This window comes from Trichomonas vaginalis, chromosome IV (assembly GCF_026262505.1).
Source record: "Trichomonas vaginalis G3 chromosome IV, whole genome shotgun sequence".
Classification (NCBI taxonomy): Eukaryota; Parabasalia; order Trichomonadida; family Trichomonadidae; genus Trichomonas; species Trichomonas vaginalis.
The window spans coordinates 6862297-6885075 of record NC_067206.1 but is presented as its reverse complement, the minus strand read 5'-3'; the positions used below and the strand labels follow the sequence as shown (position 1 = coordinate 6885075).

Below are 22779 nucleotides of genomic sequence, written 5' to 3'. Positions count from 1 at the left end.
CACATGTACTCAACTCACGACCATAATGTCCAGTGTCTTGCCTCCAGATGGGAAGGACTGTCTCTACATTGAAGCACAACTCTTAAACTCTACCATCGCAGTATTGTAAAATCTACGCTAGCTTTATTTTTATCACGAATGACCTCATTGCTGACAAAAATAAATGACCTCAGAAACTTCAACTTACGAATAAAGCTTGTTTTAGTCGTTATTGAGAAGTTAAACTTTTCAGCAAAGCAAGGACTAGAAGACTTACATAAGTCAAATCCAATCTCTTGACCGTCATAAAGTGCTTTATATAACTTCATAACACTGAACTCAGAGTCTTTGTCAAATTTTCCTTGCGGAACCATTAAACCTTTATCTTCATCATAGAAACACTACAGTCAGGAAACATTTCATTAGCGGTTAAAGCAATAACATCTTGCTTAACGCCTTTCATTCTGCAGTGAAATGCAACTTCATTTAAATCGTTAGTGAGTAAGTCTATGTAGGTCTTTCTTTCCACAAAATATTGACTTGTATGCTAAACTTTGTTTATCTTTTTGTGATTTCTGCAAAGTCGCTATGAAATTGGACCAAGGTTTTACCAATGAGAACTCTTCCATAACGTTTCTCAAACTCTTCAGCTAAACGAGGGATATCTTCATTGTAGAGATGCATACTGTCGGTATCGCTATAAAAGATGTCCATTCCTAAGTCTTCAGCAGTACAGATAACTTCACACATTATTCTCTTCGACATAGACAGAATGTTAACACCAAGTGGACAGAAGTTAAAGTGTCTGCAAATGCTTTTCGTTTAGCTTGAAAATAGTTTTTATCTGAACCATCCAACCTTCGAACTTCACTATATGGTTGTAGTTTCTGATGGCATATCTTATAAGCATCTTTGTCATTTACTATGGTTATTTTTGACTCAATAGGAGATAAAATGGTTTTCCATAAATGCTGTTCAGAATGAGCTTTATATTTTTCTTGCAAAGGATTTCCTTCTTTCTTATACTTTAACCTTAACTCAAACAACTTCTTTTACTTCATCTCTTATTCTAATATCTCTGTTTCCATCGTAATAGTATCCTTGCAACACTTCACATTTGACACCTTGATATTTTATGAGTTCTTGTAATGTTATATGGTCAACATACATTAAACAGCAAGTGTTTGAATTCTGGAACGTTAAGTTCTGGATTTAGTTCAGGGTCACAAAACTATTAAAGGAAAGTGTCTATGTATTCCAATCTCTGTTATTCTTAATGAGAACAAAGAAGCCAGACATAAACTTTTCACCAATGGGTTCCTTTTGGTCGTCATCGAATAAATGTCTCATGAGATACTCTGTGCTAACATCTCATCTTCAATACTTTTGGAATTCCTTCTAAATATACAATCTTGCTATAGCGGATGGATATAATGAACAGCGTCGAAGTCAGCAATGAGTTTCTTTTTGCTCTTTTGTTTCATGTTATCTGACAACATACATCTTCCACCTTGAATGCATCTCGAAATAAATTCTCTTGGTTTATTTGAGAGGTCATAAAGATTTCCATTCGGGAAGTATACTCTGTTCTCAAATAATTTGTTAGCAATTGAACAAATACTAACGTAGTCATAAACGTTTAAATCAAACTCTTTCAATATGTCATTGCGGAACTTAACAAAACCTTCTCTTAAAATTCTTACATCTTGTTTGCAGTAAAACGTGCTATATTTTTCTAAGTCGAAATGGTTTTCATCTATTCTGCAACCTTTGATGGAATCTATGTTCTTCATGAACGTTTCAATATCTTTTACAAACTTACACGCTTCAGAAATGACACCAGTTCTGTTGTCATTTGCTAACAAGTACTGCTGTAGTAGTTATATGGAAATACTTCTTTCGGTCCTGTTTGTAAGTTAAACATAGCAGGAAATAGTTTAAGCTTCTTATTTATAACACTGTAAGAGTCTTTTATAATAATTGCCCTTCCTTTATATAAGCCAGTTATTTGCATTGTTCGTGAACCTTTAATGATGGGAGTTCCTTTCACTTCTGTCATGTGTCTTAAGATGAAGTTTATATCATAACTGAGGTTATGGAAATATATTAAACTCTTGTCAGGAAGTCGCTCCAAAAATTCTGTTGCACAGTTCTGACCCCAAATGCTTTCACTCACTGAACCATCTTCACTGTCGTAACAGATGTTAAAAGCTTTATGAAAGCCGTCTGTGCTACACTCAAAGTCAGCAAAGAAAACATGCTCAGGAATGAACTTACATTTAGCTTTATTTACTTCTTTGACTCTGCTTTCTTCTTCAGTTGTACACAATACTTTGGAGCATATGTCAAATCTTTAAATGGTGCAAGGTTCTGTTTATATAAGTCAGTCGTATATGTGAAAAGTTCTCCATAAGAAATAGGTTCAAATATTTGCACTCCCACAATGTTTTCATAACATCCCATAACGGCGTTGTTCTATCATAACGAACTACATATTTGTTCTCTCTCTTTGTATAAATCTTCATCTGTTTCTCAATGTTCATTCCACCACACTCCTTCAAGATTTCTATATAGTTGCGAATGAAATATGTTGTCATTGGTAATCTTTCATTTAGCATGTAGTGGTCTTCAACAAGAAGTAAGTCAATAGTTCGAACAGTTTCACATTCTTTTGGTATGTAGTGAATTATTCTGTTATCTTTGGAGTCATTGAAATAACCAATTGTAACATTAAATGCTATACCAGTTGCGTCAGAAATTTCTTGTACTTTACTTTGAGGAAAGTCTCTAACACGAATGACTTCTCTCATGTGGTCAATAGTTTCTTCATTTACTCCAGCCTGAATGCAAGCATAAACGAAGCAGTTATCTTCTGTCATAAGTGTTGCAGTTCTTTTGTTCAGTTCATTGAAGATTTGGTAGCGTTCAAGATTTATAGGTAATGTGCAAAGATACTTCCAGAACTGACCGCTTCTCTTCTTATAAAACTTCTTTTCACCATTATCTTTCCAAAAGCTTTCTATAAGTGCTGGGTTTCCTGTTTGCTTAAGAGCTTCCAAAATGGCTTTCTGGTCATTTGTCAGTGTGCTTTCATCTCTATATGGTCTCTTTTTTGGTTTGCCTTTCTTTACATCTGACATCGTTAAGCCTTCATATTCTGTTAAATCATACATCTTTATTTCAGTAAGATTCTTTATGTTTGTCAAGAAGAAGTCATAGTGCATTTCAACAATACCTGCAGCATTTGCTTCTATCTCTGATATAAAGTTCTCCTTCAAGAGCTGATGTAGTAATGTTCCAATATTATTGAGGTTTAACGTAGAACATTCATACTTTCCACCAAGTTTATAACATACCATCCATCTTTGTTGGGAGTTTATTTTAATCTTCTCTAAGAGTCTCATGAAAACCTTACCGAAATGTTTGTGTAAGTAGTCTCTGTTTGGTTCATCTAAAGCTTCGATGTTAAAGTCAATGAGTCTATTGCCTGACTTCACATTTCTCTCCTATTCTCTTCATCTTTCTTTAACCATCTCTCACCTTCTTTTGGTTTGTCGTCAATGGAACGAATGACATTATTAGCTTTGCGAACTTGTTCTATAGCACTTTTAAACATCTCTCTTCTCTGTTGTTTCAGTGTGTCGTCTCTTCTTCTTGTTTCACCAACGTTCGCATTTGTTATGTCAAACATTTCTCTTCTTACTTCATGAGGTACTGAACGTCTATGATATAAGTCAATAGCAACGTCATTTAAAGGAAATGCTCTTGCATGGACTTCGTCCTCGCCGCGTTGCGGCTTTATGAACTCATGAATTCTATCATAACTTATTGCACCATTATAGTCATTGAGGATGTCAGCGAGTGCTTTTTTGTTTGTTGCGTAATGCTTTGCAACATCTATATTAGCTTCTGTAAGAAGTTGTTTTATTTCCGAGTGTTCTAACTTAGACAACTTCCGATACATCTTTAGTAGGAAATAAAAAAATATTTTTTGAAAAAATTAGATTAGATTTTTTAAAGTTATTTTTCAAAATAATTTAATATTTTTATTTTAATGAAACACATGCAAGATTGCAAGTTCTTTTCATACAATGCTCTCGCTAATGCCATCAAGAATGAGTTCAATAATGCTTCAAACGTTAATGTTATCTTTAACAAGAAGTTTGTGAAAGAATCTAAGTTCGGTCAGTATGTCAGACCATTAGCTATCGTCATTGACCGCAAACGTTATACTTCACAAGAGTTAGCAGTAGTTTTGAAACAAAAGGGTTTCTTCGTGAATGTCAAAGATACTCATTATACTGTCATAAAGAACTCTAACATTGACTTCTTCAGTATTGCTTTAAATCTTTCCGAACAGAAAGAATATAAGAAAGGTGAAACAAATGTGAAATATTATCCTTCATCTCTGAAGACAATAACGAACAAAGATGTTATACAGAAATTCTTACCAAAGGTTGAAGAAGCTTCTATTGACATTGACGAAGAAAGTGAAATGGTTGAAGAAATTGACCCTGACGTCATTTAAGCAAAAATATATTTTTGGTTAGTCTTCATATCGACATTTTGACAACAACACAGGAGGATGGCAGTTATGAATTATTTTTGAAGAACTGAAGGTGTCACCATGTCACCATGTCACCATGTCACCAGGTAATTTAACTTCTCTGAAAAAATGAGACAACATGACATTTTGACAACAACACAGGAGGATGGCAGTTATGAATTATTTTTGAAGAACTGAAGGTGTCACCATGTCACCATGTCACCATGTCACCAGGTAATTTAACTTCTCTGAAAAAATGAGACAACATGACATTTTGACAACAACACAGGAGGATGGCAGTTATGAATTATTTTTGAAGAACTGAAGGTGTCACCATGTCACCATGTCACCATGTCACCAGGTAATTTAACTTCTCTGAAAAAATGAGACAACATGACATTTTGACAACAACACAGGAGGATGGCAGTTATGATGCAGTCCAAAAATAAAGTTAGTTTTAAAATTATTTTTATTTTTTTATTCCTATATAAATGACGGCAACAAACAACAACAGTAACTTGTTCATTTCTGATGAACATGTTATTGAATCATTAGCTGAGGAATTAGTTGTGGCAGAAACTAAAACCCTCAACGAAAGAATTGGTGAAAACAAGATTGATTTACATAACTACCTCAAACATGATGGAGGAAGAGGAAGGAAAACTGGTATGGCTTTATTAGTAAATAAAATTTCAAATTTAACGATTATAGATGTTGATATCAATAAATCGTACAATGATGAACTTAAAGAAACAGTTAGAAAAGACATTTTATCAAAACTTTCGGATAAAGATGTTATCGTTAAAACCGCTTCAGGAGGTCTTCACATTTATTGCAACACTAATTTCTTCTATGCAGTTTCGAACAGAATGATTAAATGTTATTCCTGCAATGATTATGATATTGACATAATGACTTCTATGGATGATTCAAAGCGTTCATTAGTGGTTATGGCTGATTCAAGAGTTCGCAAGAATGCAACAGAACCAATCAATACATACTCATTCATTCGCGGAAGTTACGATTCAACATTAACCAGAACAGTGAATGAACGTCCACTTCGCCATCTTTGGTGTCAATAATGAGACTTTGAGTTAAAACCTTTCCTGTCTTAATGGATGTTTGTAAAACTTCTTCTTCACCGTGTTCGGGGTCATGGTCGTCATCATATCTTGTGAAATCAGAGATGTTGTCATACATTAAGCATATCTGTCTCAAAAGTTCTGCTATTTGAAACTGGAACGAAAGATATACAGAACTTTCATCATCTCCTAAAGTCAAGTCTGCTTTCTTAAGTATTTCTTGAATGTATGCAATGAGAACAGAGTACCTTGGAAAATATTCGAACAATATTTCATTAGCTGTTGGTTTTGGTGGTTCTTCTGGAGTTTCTGTTGTTTCAGTTCCTTCTGTAGGTTCTGTTGGAGTTTCTGCATCTCTTGACTTCAATGCTCTTGCTCTCAAAGACCTAAATGTTAGAGCACCAGGTTTTACAAAGGACTTTATAAATGCTTTAATAGTTCCTGGTAAGTTATTGTTAGCATTAAGTAAGTTCCTTATGCTTCCATCATGTACGTCCATAGCACTATGTAAAAAATCTATACTTTTCTTGTAGTCAGCAATAGACTGACTGTGATTTTTTAAAGATTTGTCAATACCTTTAAGCCAATCTTCATGCATGTCTGATACTGAGCCAAGAATATCATTTGCTTCCTTTAGTGTATTTTGTGCTTCTCGTAAAGTATCCAATCCCGTACGTGCATTGTTTGCTATACGTCTTACAGTATCTATTTGACTCCTTGTTTCTTGCATCCAACCAGATAAAGTTTTAATAGTATCCGAACCATTTGAAATGAAGTTCAAAGCATTTTTAACGTCATCTAAAACTTCTTCACCAAGTACTGCCCATATCTTTCCGATTTGGTATTGAAGAACTCCATATGAAGCAGCTGTTAAACCAGTATTTATAAGGTTCCATATCCATGATTTAGCAGTTTTTCCATCCTTTCCATCTTCACCATCCAAACCGTTCTCGCCTTGAGGTCCTTGTATTCCTTGTATTCCTTGTATTCCTTGTATTCCTTGTGGTCCTTGAGGTCCGGTGTCACCCTTCTCTCCTTTCAGTTCATCTTTATGTTCGTTATAATATTCTAATGTCATAAGGTGTACATCATTACTGCTACCAGCAACGCCGAGAATTTGTTTCTCATTCATGACTAAATTCTTTAGGCATTTAATGTTGTCGTCAAATCGAAAGCTCTTTAACAATTCAATGAGAACATTTAATACTTTCACTAATGAGGCATCTACTGTAGAATTTATATATTGCACTGTTCCATCATTTATGATGGGAACCTTGCTTGTTGTAATGAATGGGTCATACGTGTTAAAAGTATCGAAATCAATGACTTTTTTAGTTTTTCCATCGTCAATGACTAAATCATTGCCTTCAATGGTTAAAGTTGAGTTTTCGTTTACTAGTTCATGTGCTCTTCTTGCTTCATTTGTTTCATACGCATATGCAGCAATAGTCATATTTTAATGAGAATAAAATGTTGTTCTATTTGCAAAGTACAGACCCAAACGAATACGGGACAGTAAAGCTACAAACAAACTTAGGTCTTCAGAATGAAGCGCTTGCTTTCAGAGTTGTTGACTTCAATACTATCGCAACTTTTGTCATAACAGATGAAACAGATTTCATAGAGATTGAAATAGATGACAAAAGAAGTGTTATAACATTTCCTAATAGAGCTGGGTATAGAATAGATAAAATTGCTGGAGTGTTAAATGCTCTCATAAATGAAGAAACTATTGACAACATAGATGTCGAACTCTCTTCTGAGGGAACATTGAAGTTCAGCAGCGAGAAAGAGTTTAAGATACCAAGAATGAGTCATAGAGTACAACTTCTTTTGGGTGCATACCATATGACATTTCCTTTGAAAAGTGTTGACAAAACGATTGAGATGAAATCTGTTCCATACGTATGTTATGGTAATTGTTTGTACATTGAGTCAAAAATAGCTAATGTCACAGGTATTTCAGGAGTTAATAGTAAAGGTTCAGTAGAATATAAGTTTTTCTGTTATGCAGTCAATTCAATGTTCATTCCAAACGTTCCTGTCAGAGCAACTCATTTAGGTAAATGGGTTCGCATTAGTCCTCATAATTTGAAAGACATGCAATTCAGACTTGTTGACTTTCAAGGAGAGCCTGTAGAACTGAAGGCACCAGTGCGAATGACTGTTGAAGTTGACTTTTTAGAAAATATTAAATGCAACAGCTTACAAGAGAACTCAGAGCTAAAAATATAAAGTATGAATGTTATGTATTAGGTCATGAACTTTGGTTGTTGCTGTTTGATGAAACAAATGAGTTAGTTATGTCAGTCAAGAGAACAGAAAAATATTGTGTTAGTGAAAACTGCACCAAGTCAATAAGATTAGGTTTGCATTATGAAGATGAATTCAATACTGTTGAAGAAGTTTTGGACAGATATTACAAATTGCTAACTTGAATTTTTTTGACTGACGGCGCAAAGCGCCAAGATGGGCTCAAAGAGCCCTCCTGACTGTTTTAATTTACTAAAACATATTTCAAACAAAGCTTATATTCTGTTGAAAGTTTTGTATACTCGTTCGAATATTTATACTTAAACTCAACTCCTGTAGTTCCTGGTGTTTCAATGATGCGGATGTTACCTATTTTCATGAATAGTGGAGTTTGACCACAGCATTCGATTTCAGGGTCGAGATAGTCAATGACACATTGTTTCCCTGTTATTCGTGATATAACATTTTCAAGGTCCTCCTTTGTTAGAATTATTTGGTTCTTACTTATAAGATTTGTCAAAAGCTTCTTATCGTCTTTGAGTAAAATTGTTTGGTATAACTGAAGAAGGTAATGGTCTACGTTATCTGAAGGATTTGTTTGAACATTTGTGTAAGGGTTGTCGTTGGCTTCTCTTGAAAGAACTTGGTCCAGTGGTGGATACTCTAACTTAACATCTGATGTAGCGTTAGCGTTTGAAGCTGTGTTTAAATTCACCGACTTAAGATCTGGTTCTTTTTCTTTCAAACACTCCGAACTATAGTTCTTTATGACAATATTGTTTGTCGTTCGTGAGTCAACATTTGATGTTGGTTCAATTGGAACATTAACGGCACCAGCTAAGATGGATTTGCTTCTCATTTCATATAGAATAAAAACCTTTTTATATGTATGAAATGAACAATATACTCGACAAGGGTTTGAATGTAAAGCTAACGAATGAAAATATTGTTGAATTCACTGAGACAGGAGCTGTGTATAAAGATGTAGAACTACTGAACAAAAGAGCAAAGGGAAGAAGCAGGAATATGAACAAAGGGTGGAAGCCTATAAAAATTTATGTCAATGATGGCTCAGGAGGTTCAAACATAAAGTATGCAGAAAGTTATAGAGTTTATGCTCTCAAAGGTGAAAAGCCTTCATTTAAGAACAGCTATTCTAACGCATATCCTCAAAAGCTAACGGATGGGGAAGTGGATGATATGAATGACAGCAAAAATATTAACAGAAATGGCGACAGAGATGCATGGAATTTGTTTACCATCAGTCAATTGAAGGTTAAACTTTAAAACAATGTTGGTCGTTCCCATGGAATATTTTTGACTTTAATGGTATTAGTCATGATATGAATCTCAAGGTATGAACGAGGAGAGATGAGAGACTTATATGCTTCCCAAATTTCTTCAAAAGGTAATGTTATACCTGACTGTTTCCAAATGAGTTCAATATCATAACGTGAGAAACCTTGAAAGATAACGAAGTCAGTTATGAGACGTTTTATGTTTAAAGCAAGGAAACGCCATGTTTGCATAAGTATTGCTACAGTTAAATGGTAATGTCTGACTTTAGTTATGATGTTAGCTAATGGTGAGTCAGGCTTTGACACTAAACTTTTCCGGCGAAGTCGTCACAAACGAGCAGAGTGTTTGATGGATACTTTTTGAAGGGGTATTTTGAAAGTTTTGATAGAATGTAGTTTGTAAGTCGTTTCATATCGTAAACTCCTGAGTACTGACGTAAGTGGTGTTTGTCAATAATTCTTTCCATCTCCTCAGAAGTCTTTTGCATTCCTGACTGTATAAATTCAACGATGGCATAATATTTCCTCTTACGTCGAATGTAACGTTGAAGAAATTCAATGAGTTACTGTCTGGAACTTTAACGACAGATGCTTGAACTTTTGACATGAATGTTTTCCGCTGTTGAATCCATAGAGTCTGAAGTTGCTGATATAATGATTTGGTCATAGTAAGAGTCGTTTCCTAAACGCTCTGTTATGAGTATATGACGAATGAGGTTAAATGTCTTACCTGAACCCATCTTTCCACAATAGAAATACACACCATTTGAACAGAATTCATAATCTTTGCTGAAAGGAAGAATAAGAGAAGAGTTAAGTTTGTCTGTAGTTTCATTCATGTCTTCATCTACATCATGTATTAAATGCTTCATTTTATCTCCATTAAAAATGCAAGTCAGAAATATTCAGAACATAGCACCGAGTCTAACTGACAAGAGTATAAAGATATACTATGAACATGTTATGATGAAACCAACCAAAATTCAAGAAAGTCAGTATACTTATGAATATCCAAGACACTGGGTAGAGTATGTAGGAGGTGAGAAAGCTATTGAAATCAGACAGGTTCGAAGTATTCCAGCAGGAAGAACAATATTATTGAAGAACTTTAATGTTTTGAGATATAATGATGAAACAAAGAAGCAAGATAGTTTCCCTGTTGCTGTGTATGTGAACCTAGACACAGGAGATGACATGAAAGTTTTTAACACAAAGCTTCAAACGGTAGTGAGAGAACAACTGACTGCGGAAGGGCACCCATTACCTTCAGAAGTTACCATAGCATATAATTTTGAAACAAACTCAATAGATTTTAAAGTCGTCTCTGCAAAGAAGTCAGGTTTTACATTTAATGAAGCAGATGTATATTCGAATGAAAACTTCAAAGCTATTGCATGGTTAGATAATGACGATTGCTTTAAGAAAATCTTTAAATTCAGTGACTCAAAGATGTCAATAGATGACCTTCGTGGAATGTTACCATCGACGTTTACAGTTGAAGGTTCAGCAGGATTGCTTACAAGATTGTCAATTGGTGGCATTTGGTCTCGTGAGAACATTGTTATAAAATCCAGTATAAGTAGTGATGCGAAAAATTCCCAAACATATGGGGTTTCTCATATCCCGTCCCCTATCGTTTCCCCAATTCAATTTTTTTTGGAATTTTATTTTTTTTCCCGCCCATTTGAATTAAAAATGGGCGATTTTCGTTAATGTGATTGAAATATCATAAAATTAATACGTATTTTAGCTAATAATTCTATTTTTATACAATATTCTCTCATTAAATCAACATTTTTTTCTAATTTTAATTTTTAATTTTTAATTTCTTCATAATTTTAGCGATTTATGCTCATTATTAGCAAATAAATAATATATATAATATACTTATTTCATTTTATTCAGATAGGTCTTTGGGATTGGGATACCTTGTCCAAATTCAGAGGAAGTTTGAGAGGTTGGGATGGGGTAGCCCATATTCAATTATCCCAAGTGTACTCCACGAATTTAAAATTATATTATATTATTGATGACATATCTAAATTTATAGATAAAAATTTCAATGCGTACACAATTTTTTTTGAGAAAATTCTTTTTTTTACTTATTTTCATTCATAAAAGCTCACGTGAACTTAATTAACAACTGAGACATTTCCTATGAAATCATTTAATGCCGTCAAAATAGACATGTCTAAGCTGTTTTGAGTGACTTTCGCTCGATGTCTGATGCAATATCAGACATCGAGCGAAAGTCTCTCATATTGGCAACACATCCATACGATCAATACTATAGCTACGAATTACAAGCCTGTTTGGGCAATTTTTGGCCGAGTTCTGATTTTTCATTAGATCTCGAGCGAAAGTCTCTCAAATTGGCTGCCAGTTCATAAGAGTGAAACTCTAGCTACGAATTAGAAGCTTGCTTGAGAGACTCTCGCTCGCGTTGGGATCTGCATCAGAACTCGAGCGAAAGCCTCTCAAAGTGGTAAGACCTGCTCATTGTTGAGCAGGAGCTGCGTAATGTGTTCGAGCAGAGTGAGGCTCTTCTAAGATCTTCCTTGTGATTGGAAGAAATTAGAAGAGTCTCACTCTACTATTTTGTAATTGTATGCCCCGGCCTTTGAGTGACCAGGGCTGCGTAATGTGTTCGAGTAGAGTGAGGCTCTTCTAAGATCTTCCTTGTGATTGGAAGAAATTAGAAGAGTCTCACTCTACTATTTTGTAATTGTATGCCCCGGCCTTTGAGTGACCAGGGCTGCGTAATGTGTTCGAGTAGAGTGAGGCTCTTCTAAGATCTTCCTTGTGATTGGAAGAAATTAGAAGAGTCTCACTCTACTATTTTGTAATTGTATGCCCCGGCCTTTGAGTGACCAGGGCTGCGTAATGAATTCGAGTAGGATTGTACAATAGCTCGGCAAACGCCGAGCAAATTGATATAAACGTACATCCCACAAAAAATGGATTGTCAAAATTTATCCCAAATTTTACAAAACCGCAGCGGTTATGACATCCCAGGGCTAAAAAAATTCGGAAACTCGCATCTCTAGTATAAGTGAATTTGCTGAAGAATCTATATTATGTCTTTCAAACTATATGTATTCGCCGCCAAAGCATTATAGTATAACAAACTTTGTCAGTAAGTTTAACATAAGACTTGTTGAACCTTCTTCAATGAAAGATGTTGTGCTACCCAAAGACGGAAAGGATGGACTCATTATTGAGATGATTTTAATAGCATATTAAATGAGCTTGTTCTTGAAGGTCATTCATGATGAAATAACTGTTGTAGAAGATGTTAGCAATTGTTCAGACATTTTGAAGCGTATAGATGATATAAGAAATAAGTTAGATAGACCGCAAAGCGGTGAGGGCGAAGCCCGTGAGAACGCTTATGTTTCATTGACTTTCTCCAGTAACGAGAACTTTTATGAGATAATATTGAAGAGAGATGATTTTAATATGGGGTAAATGGTAGCTTGGGCAGCTTTAGGCGCAATGGGAACAAAAGCATTAGCATTTGGAGCAAAGGCACTTGGAGCTTATGACGCAGTAAATAAAATGAGTGGAGGAAGGGTTTCAAAGACATTAGATGCAAATAAAGGAAAGATTGGAGGCTGGGTTGCAAAGAAGTTAAGATTAAATAAAATGGGACTCATAAATAAAGCATCCAATTTGGTTGCGACTGAGTCAGAAAATGCTTTAGGAAAGGACGATGAGTTTGCAAAACACGCAAAAGACTTTAATGACCAGATGAAAGGTGAAACAATGCATTTAAATAGAGTCGATGGAACTAAAGAAAATGTTTCTTCTCCACCAGTAGTTCTTCCGTATGGTCCCTATGGAATGTATGGAAACCCTTACGAAAGACCATTTGACCCATTGACTGGTGGAAGTAACTGGTATCATTACGGCCGAAGAAGAAAGACAGTCAAGTTGGAGACAGACGTGAAGAAAGCAACTAAAAAGAAACCAAGGAAGAGAGTTATAAAGCAATGAATTCAACAGGGTGAAAAAAGAGGTGAGATCTCACCACTTCACCTAAATTTATTTTTGTGCTATGTTTTCATACGTGTGAGGGTGGTGATATCATTAATTTTTATTGTATTTTTTAAGTTTATTTTTATATAAATGACGAAAACTATTGAGATAACAAACTACAACGGTCATGAGTTCAAGAATTTGTTCTTCGTTCCTCGTGAAAATACATTCTATCAGATACGAGGGAGAAAGGGTAAAGTTAGTTTGAGCGTTTATGACTACAAGCATAATGGAAGATATATACAAGCATATGATACAAACGGTAAGCGTGTTTCATTAGCTTTGTCAAAACTTACAGGTATAAACTATGACAGTGATTTTGACCTATATGAAGAAGAAAGTGAGTCAGAAGATTATGAGCTGTTATGTGAAGCACAGCAATGGGAGGAGTTGCAATACTTTTGTAAGTGAGAACATTAGTGGGAACGTTAGTGTGTACGTTAGTGAGAACGTTTATTTTTTCATGCACGTGCATTGTGTCGCGGGGAGTTGTCATGGGCAATGACCTGCGCACAATATATAACGTACAGAGAGGTGAGATGAGGTGGTTTATGTGATAAATACTTTACGTGGCAGAAATAGTTTAAGGTTATTAGAAATATTGCATCTGTGATGTAAAATATACGTTAGTGGTTTTGTAAAGTGTCAGATTGACATATCTTCGGTAAGATGGTGCGCAGTGCCACCGTACTGAAGATATGTATACTAACTATTATAGCTGCTGTTAGAGAATCAGGCTTTTCTTGCGATCATAAATTTTGCTTACGTCATTTTGCAACAAAAAGGGAATACATCAATGTCTATTCCGAAATTGTTGAAGTCGCTTACGCAGACCATCCTCAAAAACGAATTGACTTGATTAAAAAGTTAGAAACTCGTTTACAAGAGGAATATCCAAACCGCGAAAATAATCAGGATCTCTTTAAGTACTTAGATAGTATTAACCCATTTGAAGGATTCGCTGACTACACCGCTGGCATACTCACAACATCTCTTATTGAATCCCTTAATGCCGAAATTAAAGATAAATGGGATACATATGAACCCGCCGAACTAATTATCCGTCTCATTGAACATGAATTCAATCTTGTTAAAAATGTTTTAACAGGTGATTTTAAATCAGATAATATTATCAAAAATCTAAATGAAACTTTGAAACATTCAGATATGTTTAGCTCGGTATTATATGATCCAATTCAAGAATTATATTATGCAACTTTTGGTCGCTATACATATTGCGTAAAAATTATGTCAGATTCACAATATTCATGCACATGTAAGCACATCGAATTATACGGATTACCTTGTATTCATGCAATCGCCGTATTGAATCACTTTTCGAACAAAAATCTTCTTAAAAATTTGAATGATGCAGTTCATGCTCGCTTCAAATGTTCAGAGTTTATGACTCCCGTGGAAGATTTAATGAAATTTTATGTTGACCAAGCATCTTTAAAAATTCCCGGAATAAATTTCAACCTGGGAGAGATTGAAAAATTAAGGGGAAAAAGGACTAGGATTAAAGCATTTTACGAAAAGTGATGCTGTGTTGTTAGTTATTTATTTACTTTTTTAATATTTTTAAAAAAAATAAAAGAAAATTCAAATAATTTTGTATCTCCCGTGATATATCGACCCACGAGTACTAATGTGGCTATAATTAGAGATTGCAACTCTATTATGATCATAGTCCGGTGATATACAATAAGATTCAAATTTTGAAAGAATTAAGTCTCATCACACTTTTCAATGCTCGATTTTTAAAAACTGTTTAAAAATGGAGCTTATATTGAAATAGTGTAGAGACTAAAAATTACCACAGACTATTTCAGAGGATTGAGTTGCCACTCAATCCTCTGAAAAGTCTGAGGTAATTTGCAAAATTAATAAAATCCCGGTGAAAAAAATAAAAACAGCTTCTAAAAGTATAGTTATCTTAAAATACGAACTTTAACACAAGTTTTTTGATCCAATAGAAAATTGAATTCTTTGAATAAATAAAATATTTTATGTATTAACATATTAAATTTCCTAATTATTTTTTCTTCTTGGGAAAATTTTTGAATTCGAATAGAAAATTCAATAAATTGAAATTGGGTTGAAAGAATTCTCCATATTAACTTGTCATATATTTCAGATCATATAAATTAAGGGTTTCGTTTTGCGAAAAAAACGTACAATACGCAATTTCGCTAAAAAACATTTAGCTAGCAATTTCGACCTTTGACTCCACTCAAGACGTCACTTTTTTAATTTTGCGGTATCATATTTTTGGAAAATCTTTATGAATATTATATAAAAAGTCTCTTTAATATCTATATTTCATATTTTTATCGATTTTTAAAGTTTTTGCGAAAAGTATTCAATTATTTTTGCTATTTGGTCGGGTAAATGTCAGATTTGCGACATTTTCTGATATGATATTCAGATTCTACGTTGATAATAATGCTTATAGAACCCTCTTGCTATTGTGTCAAAATTGCGAAACCGATAGCAAAAATATCTCGCAATATCAAAATTGAGATATTGAGTGAATTATGCATTATAGAGATTAAAAATCTGATTTGTGAAAACATCTCATCAGTTTCTAGCTAATTCAAAAATCTTTACTATCTTATTCGATTAAAATGAAAAGGGAATAGTTTCATTATGCTTTAAATGACAGCCTTATAATATAATCATAGTTTTCGCTCAATATGCAGCATTTTTTTTTCGAAATCTATGGTCAATGTCCTAAATACTGATTGCTTTGCATTCATATCTCTTACATTTTCTATACCCACATCACTATTCATTGCTATTCCTATCTTTTTCATTTTTGTTTGTTTCTCATAATTTCTCAAAAAACACGATAACTTGATATTTGTAAATATCATACTTTATAACATAAATAAGAACTTGACCTATTAAGAAAAGCAGTAATGAAAAGAAAATCTGAAATTCATAAAAATTACAAGTTTCTGATGACAATTAGCTTAATTAAACCAGGTACAAGATTATATAATTGTATTTTCTATCCAATTATCCATATAATATCTTATCCAGAAAAAATAACTTGATCAATACCAAATGATTTTTTAACTAGTAAATAAAGTATTTTCTTTACACACACATTGTATATCATAGTTTTTTTTTGGTTTCGCAAAACATCCAAAAACAAATATGCTATAAAAGTGACAATTTTAGCAAAACGAAACCCTTACCTTAATAGGATAAAAAAAAGAATTTACACTCTCTCACTTTGAAAACGTAGAAAATGCCAATCTATTGGTATACATTTTAGTTTTGTTAAGTTTACAAAACGATTACTCTAGATTTTAAAGATTTATCAAGAATTTAGAGAATATCCTTCTCAAAACAACTTCAATAGCGAAGGATTAGTATTGAATCGGATTTGTAACATAATTATAGTACATTACAATACAATTTCTCCGACTTTTAAATATTTTTGAAATATTTACAAAATATGCTCTTTCTATCATCGATACTTTAATACAGAGCAAATTTAGTAAATGTCATCACGTTATTTTTTCATAAATCGTTTTCGAACTTTTGAAATATTTATTTTAAACCAGTTTTCTACATTTAATATGTGAATTATATCAAAAGTAGATGGGCGATACTTGTAAATCTATTTAAACTATTAGTTTGCTATTATTGAAGAACTTTATAATTTTTTTTTCTTATGTATGGAATTAAAGATAATTTTGCCGATTCCAACTGGGTTTTTCTATATGAGTTAAATATGCCAAGTGAAATTGGACTTGCCAATATTGTAAATTGAAGTATGGACTATATATCGATTTTCATTGATTGATGAATAACTCGGAGTAATGTAATTGTTGATAATGAAAAATAGTTTTCAATTGCTGGTAAGGGCCAATGTATGTTCAATAGCTCCGAAAGCAAAAAATGCACGTTTAGAAAAAGACGATAACAATTAAATTACAAAATCGATAACGACGACGATTAAATTACAAAATCAATAATGACCCGATAAATATGATCTTGTATAGCGATTATTATACGGAATGATATTTAGAATTTCCTGTATAATAATATTGGGGAGATAGCTTTTTGAATCAATCAACTCTGTTTTGATCATTTTATAAATCGAGTTTAATTCTTCTTCATTTTCCGTTTTCAGCTGATATAATGTATTATATGAATCAATGTAGTATTTATATATACTTCTCAATTCACTGTATTCTTTTAGATGAGTGTCCTGATAAGACATTATAAAAAAAAAAATTAAAAATTACCAACATAAATTTTTGGTTTAAAAAGTGCATATTTGTTATTACAAAACGTTCTATTTGATTTCAAATGTCAAGACGGCCTGGCCGAGTGGTTAAAGCGCTGGACTAATAATAATAAAAAAAAATAATAAGAAAAAAATAATAATAAAAATAAAACGTATTTAATACAAAAATAATAAAAAAAAATAATAATAAAAATAAAAAATATAGTACAATATGTCATATGGTTAATTCGTTGAATCCTGACTTGATGTTATTGCTGGTTTTTTATCATCATTCGTAATAAATTCAAATGGAGCAGAAAGGAAGACAGGACCTCCAATTTGAAGTGGCTCAGCCTCTCCGAATGGTTCAAACAAGGCTCCAAACATGAATGGGAACAACATTGAGAAGAAATTACTTCTTTTGACAATTTTGAACTGATCTGCATCGACAGGGGACACAACTCTCATTGACGATATCAGAGATTGAATGGCCGTATATATCTTGAACTGTTGGGTCGACATGTCAAAGATAAAATTCAAGAAATTAGAATACAAGTTTTCTGTTGGCTCCGGAACGATTGTTGGGAAGAAATCTAGCAATACTTCCTTGGCATGCTGAGTTGCTGAAAGATCTTTGAGGTATCTGACTTGATCTGAAATAAATTGGCAAATTGAGTCAAGAGAAGCCGAATGAGTCATATCGAATACAGATTGGAACGCTGTAGGTAATATAATATCACTTATAGCTGTAATAATATCATTTTTGATGTTCGAATCGTACTCATAAAACGCAATTCTGTTCCACATGCCAATTGCTGCATCGTTTGTATTTGCTTCGTATGCCTCGATGCCTCTCTTCATTATATCAACAACGAAATCGAATCCAAGTGATGAAACAGTGAAGTTTTTCATCATAATTGCGAGAGCTTCAATTGGAGGAGGGTCATTTGCCATAACTGGTTCGACAAATGTCTTGTATATGTCAGGCCACATCTCTTCTATCTGGTCATGTTCGTTCCTTACCACTGCAATGAACTTGAAAACGGAATCTCCAACTGCAACTCCAAATTGGCTGACCATTGACAAAACCTGGTTGAAGTACTCAATTCCATCTTCGTAATTCAAGACAGCAATGATGTTCGCAAGTGCGGCCAAAAGGTAATCGCAGATTTCGGAGTATTGGACGTCCTTGAAAACGTTTTCGGCAAGTTGCATGAGGGCTGGAACGAATATTTCCGCATAGTGTTGGCCGTATGCTGGAATCTGGATGATGCAATTCAAAATTATATCCAAAGCATCGATTGCCTTTCGTTTGTTGTTCTCTGGGCTATCGAAGAACACTGCGAGGGCATCAATTACTGGCTGATACAGGGTATCCATGATCTGGTTGACCTCTTTTTGGTCAGTTACTGTTCGAATCAGCATCGAACAAGCGACGAAAACATATTTCATCGATGTGGAGTCCAAGTTGTTCATTAGCTTTTCACTTTCTTCTATGACACTTTGAGTTAACTGTGTTGTATTTCCTGTCAAATAATTTAATGAGTTCTGGATGACTCTGATTAGGGCAGAAGCGGCACTGTTCCTTACCTTTAATTCCTGGCTGTCAAGTGATCCGATCAAAAATGAGATAACCCTTGAAAAGTTTTCATTATTTGAAGATAAATACAAAGAAAGTCTAGCGCACATACCCATAAGAGCGCAAATAATATCAGGGTCCGAATCCTCATTAATTTCCTCAAGGTAGTTCATAGTTGTCGTTCCGATATCGTCTAATAATTCAGAACTATCGTACAAATAATCGAAACTACATAGAGCGAAGAAGAAAGATACATCGTGAGGCTGGTTGTTCAAGAATTCCATCATCTTTTGGTTGTCCAAACTGGCTAATGCAGCAAAACAAACTTTGGCTTTGGCAGAACAGTTCACATCTTCATCTGCAGCTGCTGGAAGGAGTCTATAAATGTTTTCTCTGATCACATTCATCATTGGATCAAAGAAAGTGCTGATTTGCATCAAAATTACGGGTTCGTAACTGATTTTTGAGTGTCTGTACGATTCTTGCTTGATATCTTGGAAGATCTGATGCCATAACTCCCAGAAATTGTCCTCTACTTCTTCAATATCTAATGACAAAATAATATTAAAAGAATCAACGATCATTTGAGCGTATTCTTCGAACTTAAAGCCATAATCTGCTATAACTGATATTTCTTCGTCCCTTGCCGTGTTAAATTCTTTAATAATTTGCTCATCTTTCACAGTAGCGGGCGAAGTAAGTGAAAATATTCGTATTATCGGTAAAAATTGTCCCATGAAGTCAATTAAGAAGATTTTGACAAGTTTCGAATGAGTTATTGCGAGAGAAGGGTTTACAGGGTCTTTCAGAGTATTTAGAGCTATGATAACAATAGGAGCAAGCTCATTATAGTAGTTAAATGTGTCATTTCGTTCAATAAATATGGTTCTCAAACATTTAATTGCAGTTTTTTGAATTATTTCATTGGGTAAGAAGTCAAACAATAATTTATGAACTAGTTCTTTGTTGATCATCTCGTATTTTTGTGTCCATCTTAGTAATGAAAGCAATAATTTAAGAGCTGAAGGAGCAATTTCAGGAGTTTGGAATCCAAGCTTTACAGAATCTTCTATTTGTAGTTCGAATTGTATTAATTGCTCACGAACTTGAATTCTGTGATTTTGTGTAATTAATTTTGTACAATTAACTTCTTTCGAGTATCGGGCTAAAATCAGCATATTTGCTTGTTGAATTTCAACTGGCATTGACTCATTAATAAAACAAAATTCAAAGAAATCATCCCATTCTGTTGGCAAATCATAGCAAGCAATTCTAGAAATGACTATACAAAGAGACCTTAATGTTAATTTATTATCTTGTAAAGCGCGTACTGAAGCAATTAAAGTTTTTTTGATATCATTTCTGACATCTGGCTGAATAGAACCCCATTGGAACTGTATTTGGTTTACCATTGCAGAAGCAACTCGTTGTCTGACTAGTAAATTGGTGTTCCGCGATAGAATAAGAGCTCCATCAACAATAACATTGCAAGTTGTTGACCATTCGGATATTACTTGGTTTGCTTGGTTTATTTGCTCATATTCAGCACTTTCGGGTACAGCAAGCATTTCTTCTACATATTCTAAATTCTCACTCATTTATTTTTATAAAATTTTTTTGACAAAATTTTTTTTGAATAGAAAAAATGACCGAGCAAACAACTTCTTTTTGTATTTCGAGTAAAAATCCAGATTTGGATATTTGATACATGATACCTCTAATTAATATCATAATGAATAGATCAATCATTTTTGATATTCTGACATTTGGTATTTTCTTCCATCAATAATTTAGACAACATTTGGAAAATTTATAGAAAATTAACACAAAATTACACCAACTAAGTATGAATATCACAGATCTTCTTCTCTTATTCCGAAATTTTCTTTGAGAATAATATGTGATGTTGATAAGTAATATAAAATAACACACATACATTTTAGAAATAATACAAACATATTTATACTGCGTTGAAGTAATCATCAATAGAATTGGTTTCTCCTTTCTTTCCAACTGAATAAGATTTCGATGTAACGACTAAGTCCGGGCCAAGATCTCTTGGTGTTGGGTCATCTATTGTATCAGGATATTTTTCTCTTTCTAATCTTTCTAATAATTCCTCTTTGCGAAGATGTTCTTTTGCAGCCGGTTTATAGTAGCGCGCAGCTCCATAAACAGGTTGAGCAGGAAGAATATAGTTTTTGACTGGATAAGGTGCAGGTCTGATTACTGGATCTTCTTTTGCTGACTTCCTAGGACCTCTTTTCACAGCTGTCCTAGCTCTTTGTATTGTTCTGGGACGTGATGAAGCCTTTGTTTGAGGAGCCGTACGACTAACGAGTTTTGGTGTTTCGTTTAATTGCTTTTTCACTTCTTTATCAAGATCTTTAAATTGTTGATCGATGATACTTAGTTGGAGTCTCTTCTCGTCTGCCGATTGACTGAATTTTGTGAAGGATCTTTCAAGAGAAGAAAGAAAAGCATTCATTAACGTGTAATTAATCGTCTTTTCTCACTTTTGAATTTCATAAATTTTAATCGAATCGAATTTTAGTAACTATGCAAATTTATTAAATTCAATCTGGCATAAATCTTCGGATATATTTTTGACATTGTCAAAAATCGGAATTAAGGTGTCATAAAATATTAATTTACTTTGTCAAAAATTTATAAAATGGGGATTTCTGATTATTCGCGTCGGCATTTACTGAAAGCACTAGATAAACTTTGTGAACGCCACATATCTAAGATGTTTACCCAACCTGTGAATCCAGAAACAGATGGTTGCCCCAATTATTTTGAAGTCATTAAAAATCCAATGGATCTCGGAACAATTCGTTCAAAACTTCTAGAAAACAAATACGAGACTGTTGAAGATTTCAAAGCAGACATTTCTTTAGTTTGGGATAATAATATTAAATATAACAGCAAAAAATCTTTAATAGCACATTTAGCAAAAGAATTATCTAATGAATTCGAAAAACTTACACATTGGATTACAGGAAATGATGAAGCTGATTGGTTAAATAAATATCATGAAATATTATTAGAAAATGCGCAGACTAAATACAAAGTGGAGCCAGCTCCTGTTGAAAAGAAGCCTCCTCCTCCGCCTCAACCACCTACTGTCCAGCCAGAACCTGCTCCTACCGCTCAAACAACTCAACCTGAACAACCACCAAAAATACACAGACCTAGAGGACGCCCCTCAAAGAAAATGCTAGCGGAACTTGAAGCACAGAGGCAGGCAATGCTTCAACAAGAACAAGCAAATGCTGAAAAGGAATCTGAGCATTCACGCGAAATTAAACTTGCTGTACCAAAAGAGAAACATTTAACAAACGATCAGAAGGCTAAACTTGCCAACGACTTATCCAGTCTATCTAACCCTGCTCATATTGAGCAAGCTTGTCTTTTAATTCGACATCAGGAGCCAAATTATTTTGTTGATGGCGTTGTTGATTGCGATATTCAAGATTTTCAAGATTCTACATGTCTTAGACTCAAAAAACTTGTTGATGTGCTTTCAAAAGAAAAGCATAAATAAAAATGTTTTGTATTTATATTAATTACTTCATGTTTTTATTCATATTCTGCTATATTTCCTCCAACAAACCATACAAATCTAGAAGTTAGAATTTTTCCCCGGTATTTTAAAAAAATTTTGGTCTTATTCGGAACATCTGATAAAATATAATATATTTAACAAATATAATTCAGCCATAATTGATAATTTTGATATTCTTACTCTCGAATTTCTG

The 22779-nt window shown here is 33.7% G+C and overlaps 9 protein-coding genes and 2 pseudogenes across 11 annotated transcripts, besides 4 other annotated features; 7 read left to right on the top strand and 4 right to left on the bottom strand.

Annotated features, from left to right (window-relative positions):
- Nucleotides 1-12398: part of a mobile genetic element that runs on past the window's edge.
- Nucleotides 1653-3203, bottom strand: TVAGG3_0044150 (annotated as a pseudogene). The gene has a single exon. A coding segment is annotated over exon 1 (1551 nt).
- Nucleotides 3645-3943, bottom strand: TVAGG3_0044140 (organellar and viral DNA polymerase type B; the record flags this gene model as incomplete). The annotated part of the gene is made up of 1 exon (XM_051220821.1): nt 3645-3943. A coding segment is annotated over one exon (299 nt), but the record flags the coding sequence as incomplete, so codon positions are not given.
- TVAGG3_0044130 (uncharacterized protein) lies at nt 4034-4507 on the top strand (the record flags this gene model as incomplete). Its single annotated transcript, XM_051220820.1, has 1 exon — nt 4034-4507. One exon carries the CDS (start codon nt 4034-4036, stop codon nt 4505-4507), a length of 474 nt encoding a protein of 157 aa, XP_051105806.1.
- Nucleotides 7078-7842, top strand: TVAGG3_0044120 (uncharacterized protein; the record flags this gene model as incomplete). Its single annotated transcript, XM_051220819.1, has 1 exon — nt 7078-7842. One exon carries the CDS (start codon nt 7078-7080, stop codon nt 7840-7842), a length of 765 nt encoding a protein of 254 aa, XP_051105805.1.
- Nucleotides 9996-10871, top strand: TVAGG3_0044110 (uncharacterized protein; the record flags this gene model as incomplete). Its single annotated transcript, XM_001289204.1, has 1 exon — nt 9996-10871. The coding sequence occupies one exon, from the start codon at nt 9996-9998 to the stop codon at nt 10869-10871; it is 876 nt and encodes a 291-aa protein (XP_001289205.1).
- Nucleotides 12399-12626: 228 nt separating the features above from the next.
- Nucleotides 12627-13154, top strand: TVAGG3_0044090 (protein of unknown function, DUF4107 family; the record flags this gene model as incomplete). Its single annotated transcript, XM_001293812.1, has 1 exon — nt 12627-13154. One exon carries the CDS (start codon nt 12627-12629, stop codon nt 13152-13154), a length of 528 nt encoding a protein of 175 aa, XP_001293813.1.
- Nucleotides 13155-13286: 132 nt separating this feature from the next.
- On the top strand, nt 13287-13607 carry TVAGG3_0044080 (uncharacterized protein; the record flags this gene model as incomplete). The annotated part of the gene is made up of 1 exon (XM_001293813.1): nt 13287-13607. One exon carries the CDS (start codon nt 13287-13289, stop codon nt 13605-13607), a length of 321 nt encoding a protein of 106 aa, XP_001293814.1.
- Nucleotides 13608-13907: 300 nt separating this feature from the next.
- Nucleotides 13908-14811: a mobile genetic element.
- Nucleotides 14781-14811: a terminal%2Cinverted (terminal inverted repeat of rnd_1_family_319/TvMULE1 transposon ID:TVAGG3_0044070).
- Nucleotides 14812-16973: 2162 nt separating this feature from the next.
- Nucleotides 16974-17191: a mobile genetic element.
- A 338-nt stretch (nt 17192-17529) lies between these two features.
- Nucleotides 17530-17568, top strand: TVAGG3_0044050 (annotated as a pseudogene). The gene has a single exon. The product of its transcript is annotated as a tRNA-Ser (tRNA).
- An 89-nt stretch (nt 17569-17657) lies between these two features.
- On the bottom strand, nt 17658-20616 carry TVAGG3_0044040 (exportin 1/5 family; the record flags this gene model as incomplete). The annotated part of the gene is made up of 1 exon (XM_001306602.2): nt 17683-20616. One exon carries the CDS (start codon nt 20614-20616, stop codon nt 17683-17685), a length of 2934 nt encoding a protein of 977 aa, XP_001306603.1.
- A 327-nt stretch (nt 20617-20943) lies between these two features.
- On the bottom strand, nt 20944-21506 carry TVAGG3_0044030 (uncharacterized protein; the record flags this gene model as incomplete). The annotated part of the gene is made up of 1 exon (XM_001306603.2): nt 20979-21506. The coding sequence occupies one exon, from the start codon at nt 21504-21506 to the stop codon at nt 20979-20981; it is 528 nt and encodes a 175-aa protein (XP_001306604.1).
- Nucleotides 21507-21613: 107 nt separating this feature from the next.
- Nucleotides 21614-22685, top strand: TVAGG3_0044020 (acetylation-dependent protein binding; the record flags this gene model as incomplete). Its single annotated transcript, XM_001306604.1, has 1 exon — nt 21693-22565. The coding sequence occupies one exon, from the start codon at nt 21693-21695 to the stop codon at nt 22563-22565; it is 873 nt and encodes a 290-aa protein (XP_001306605.1).
- Between the last annotated feature and the right edge of the window lie 94 nt (nt 22686-22779).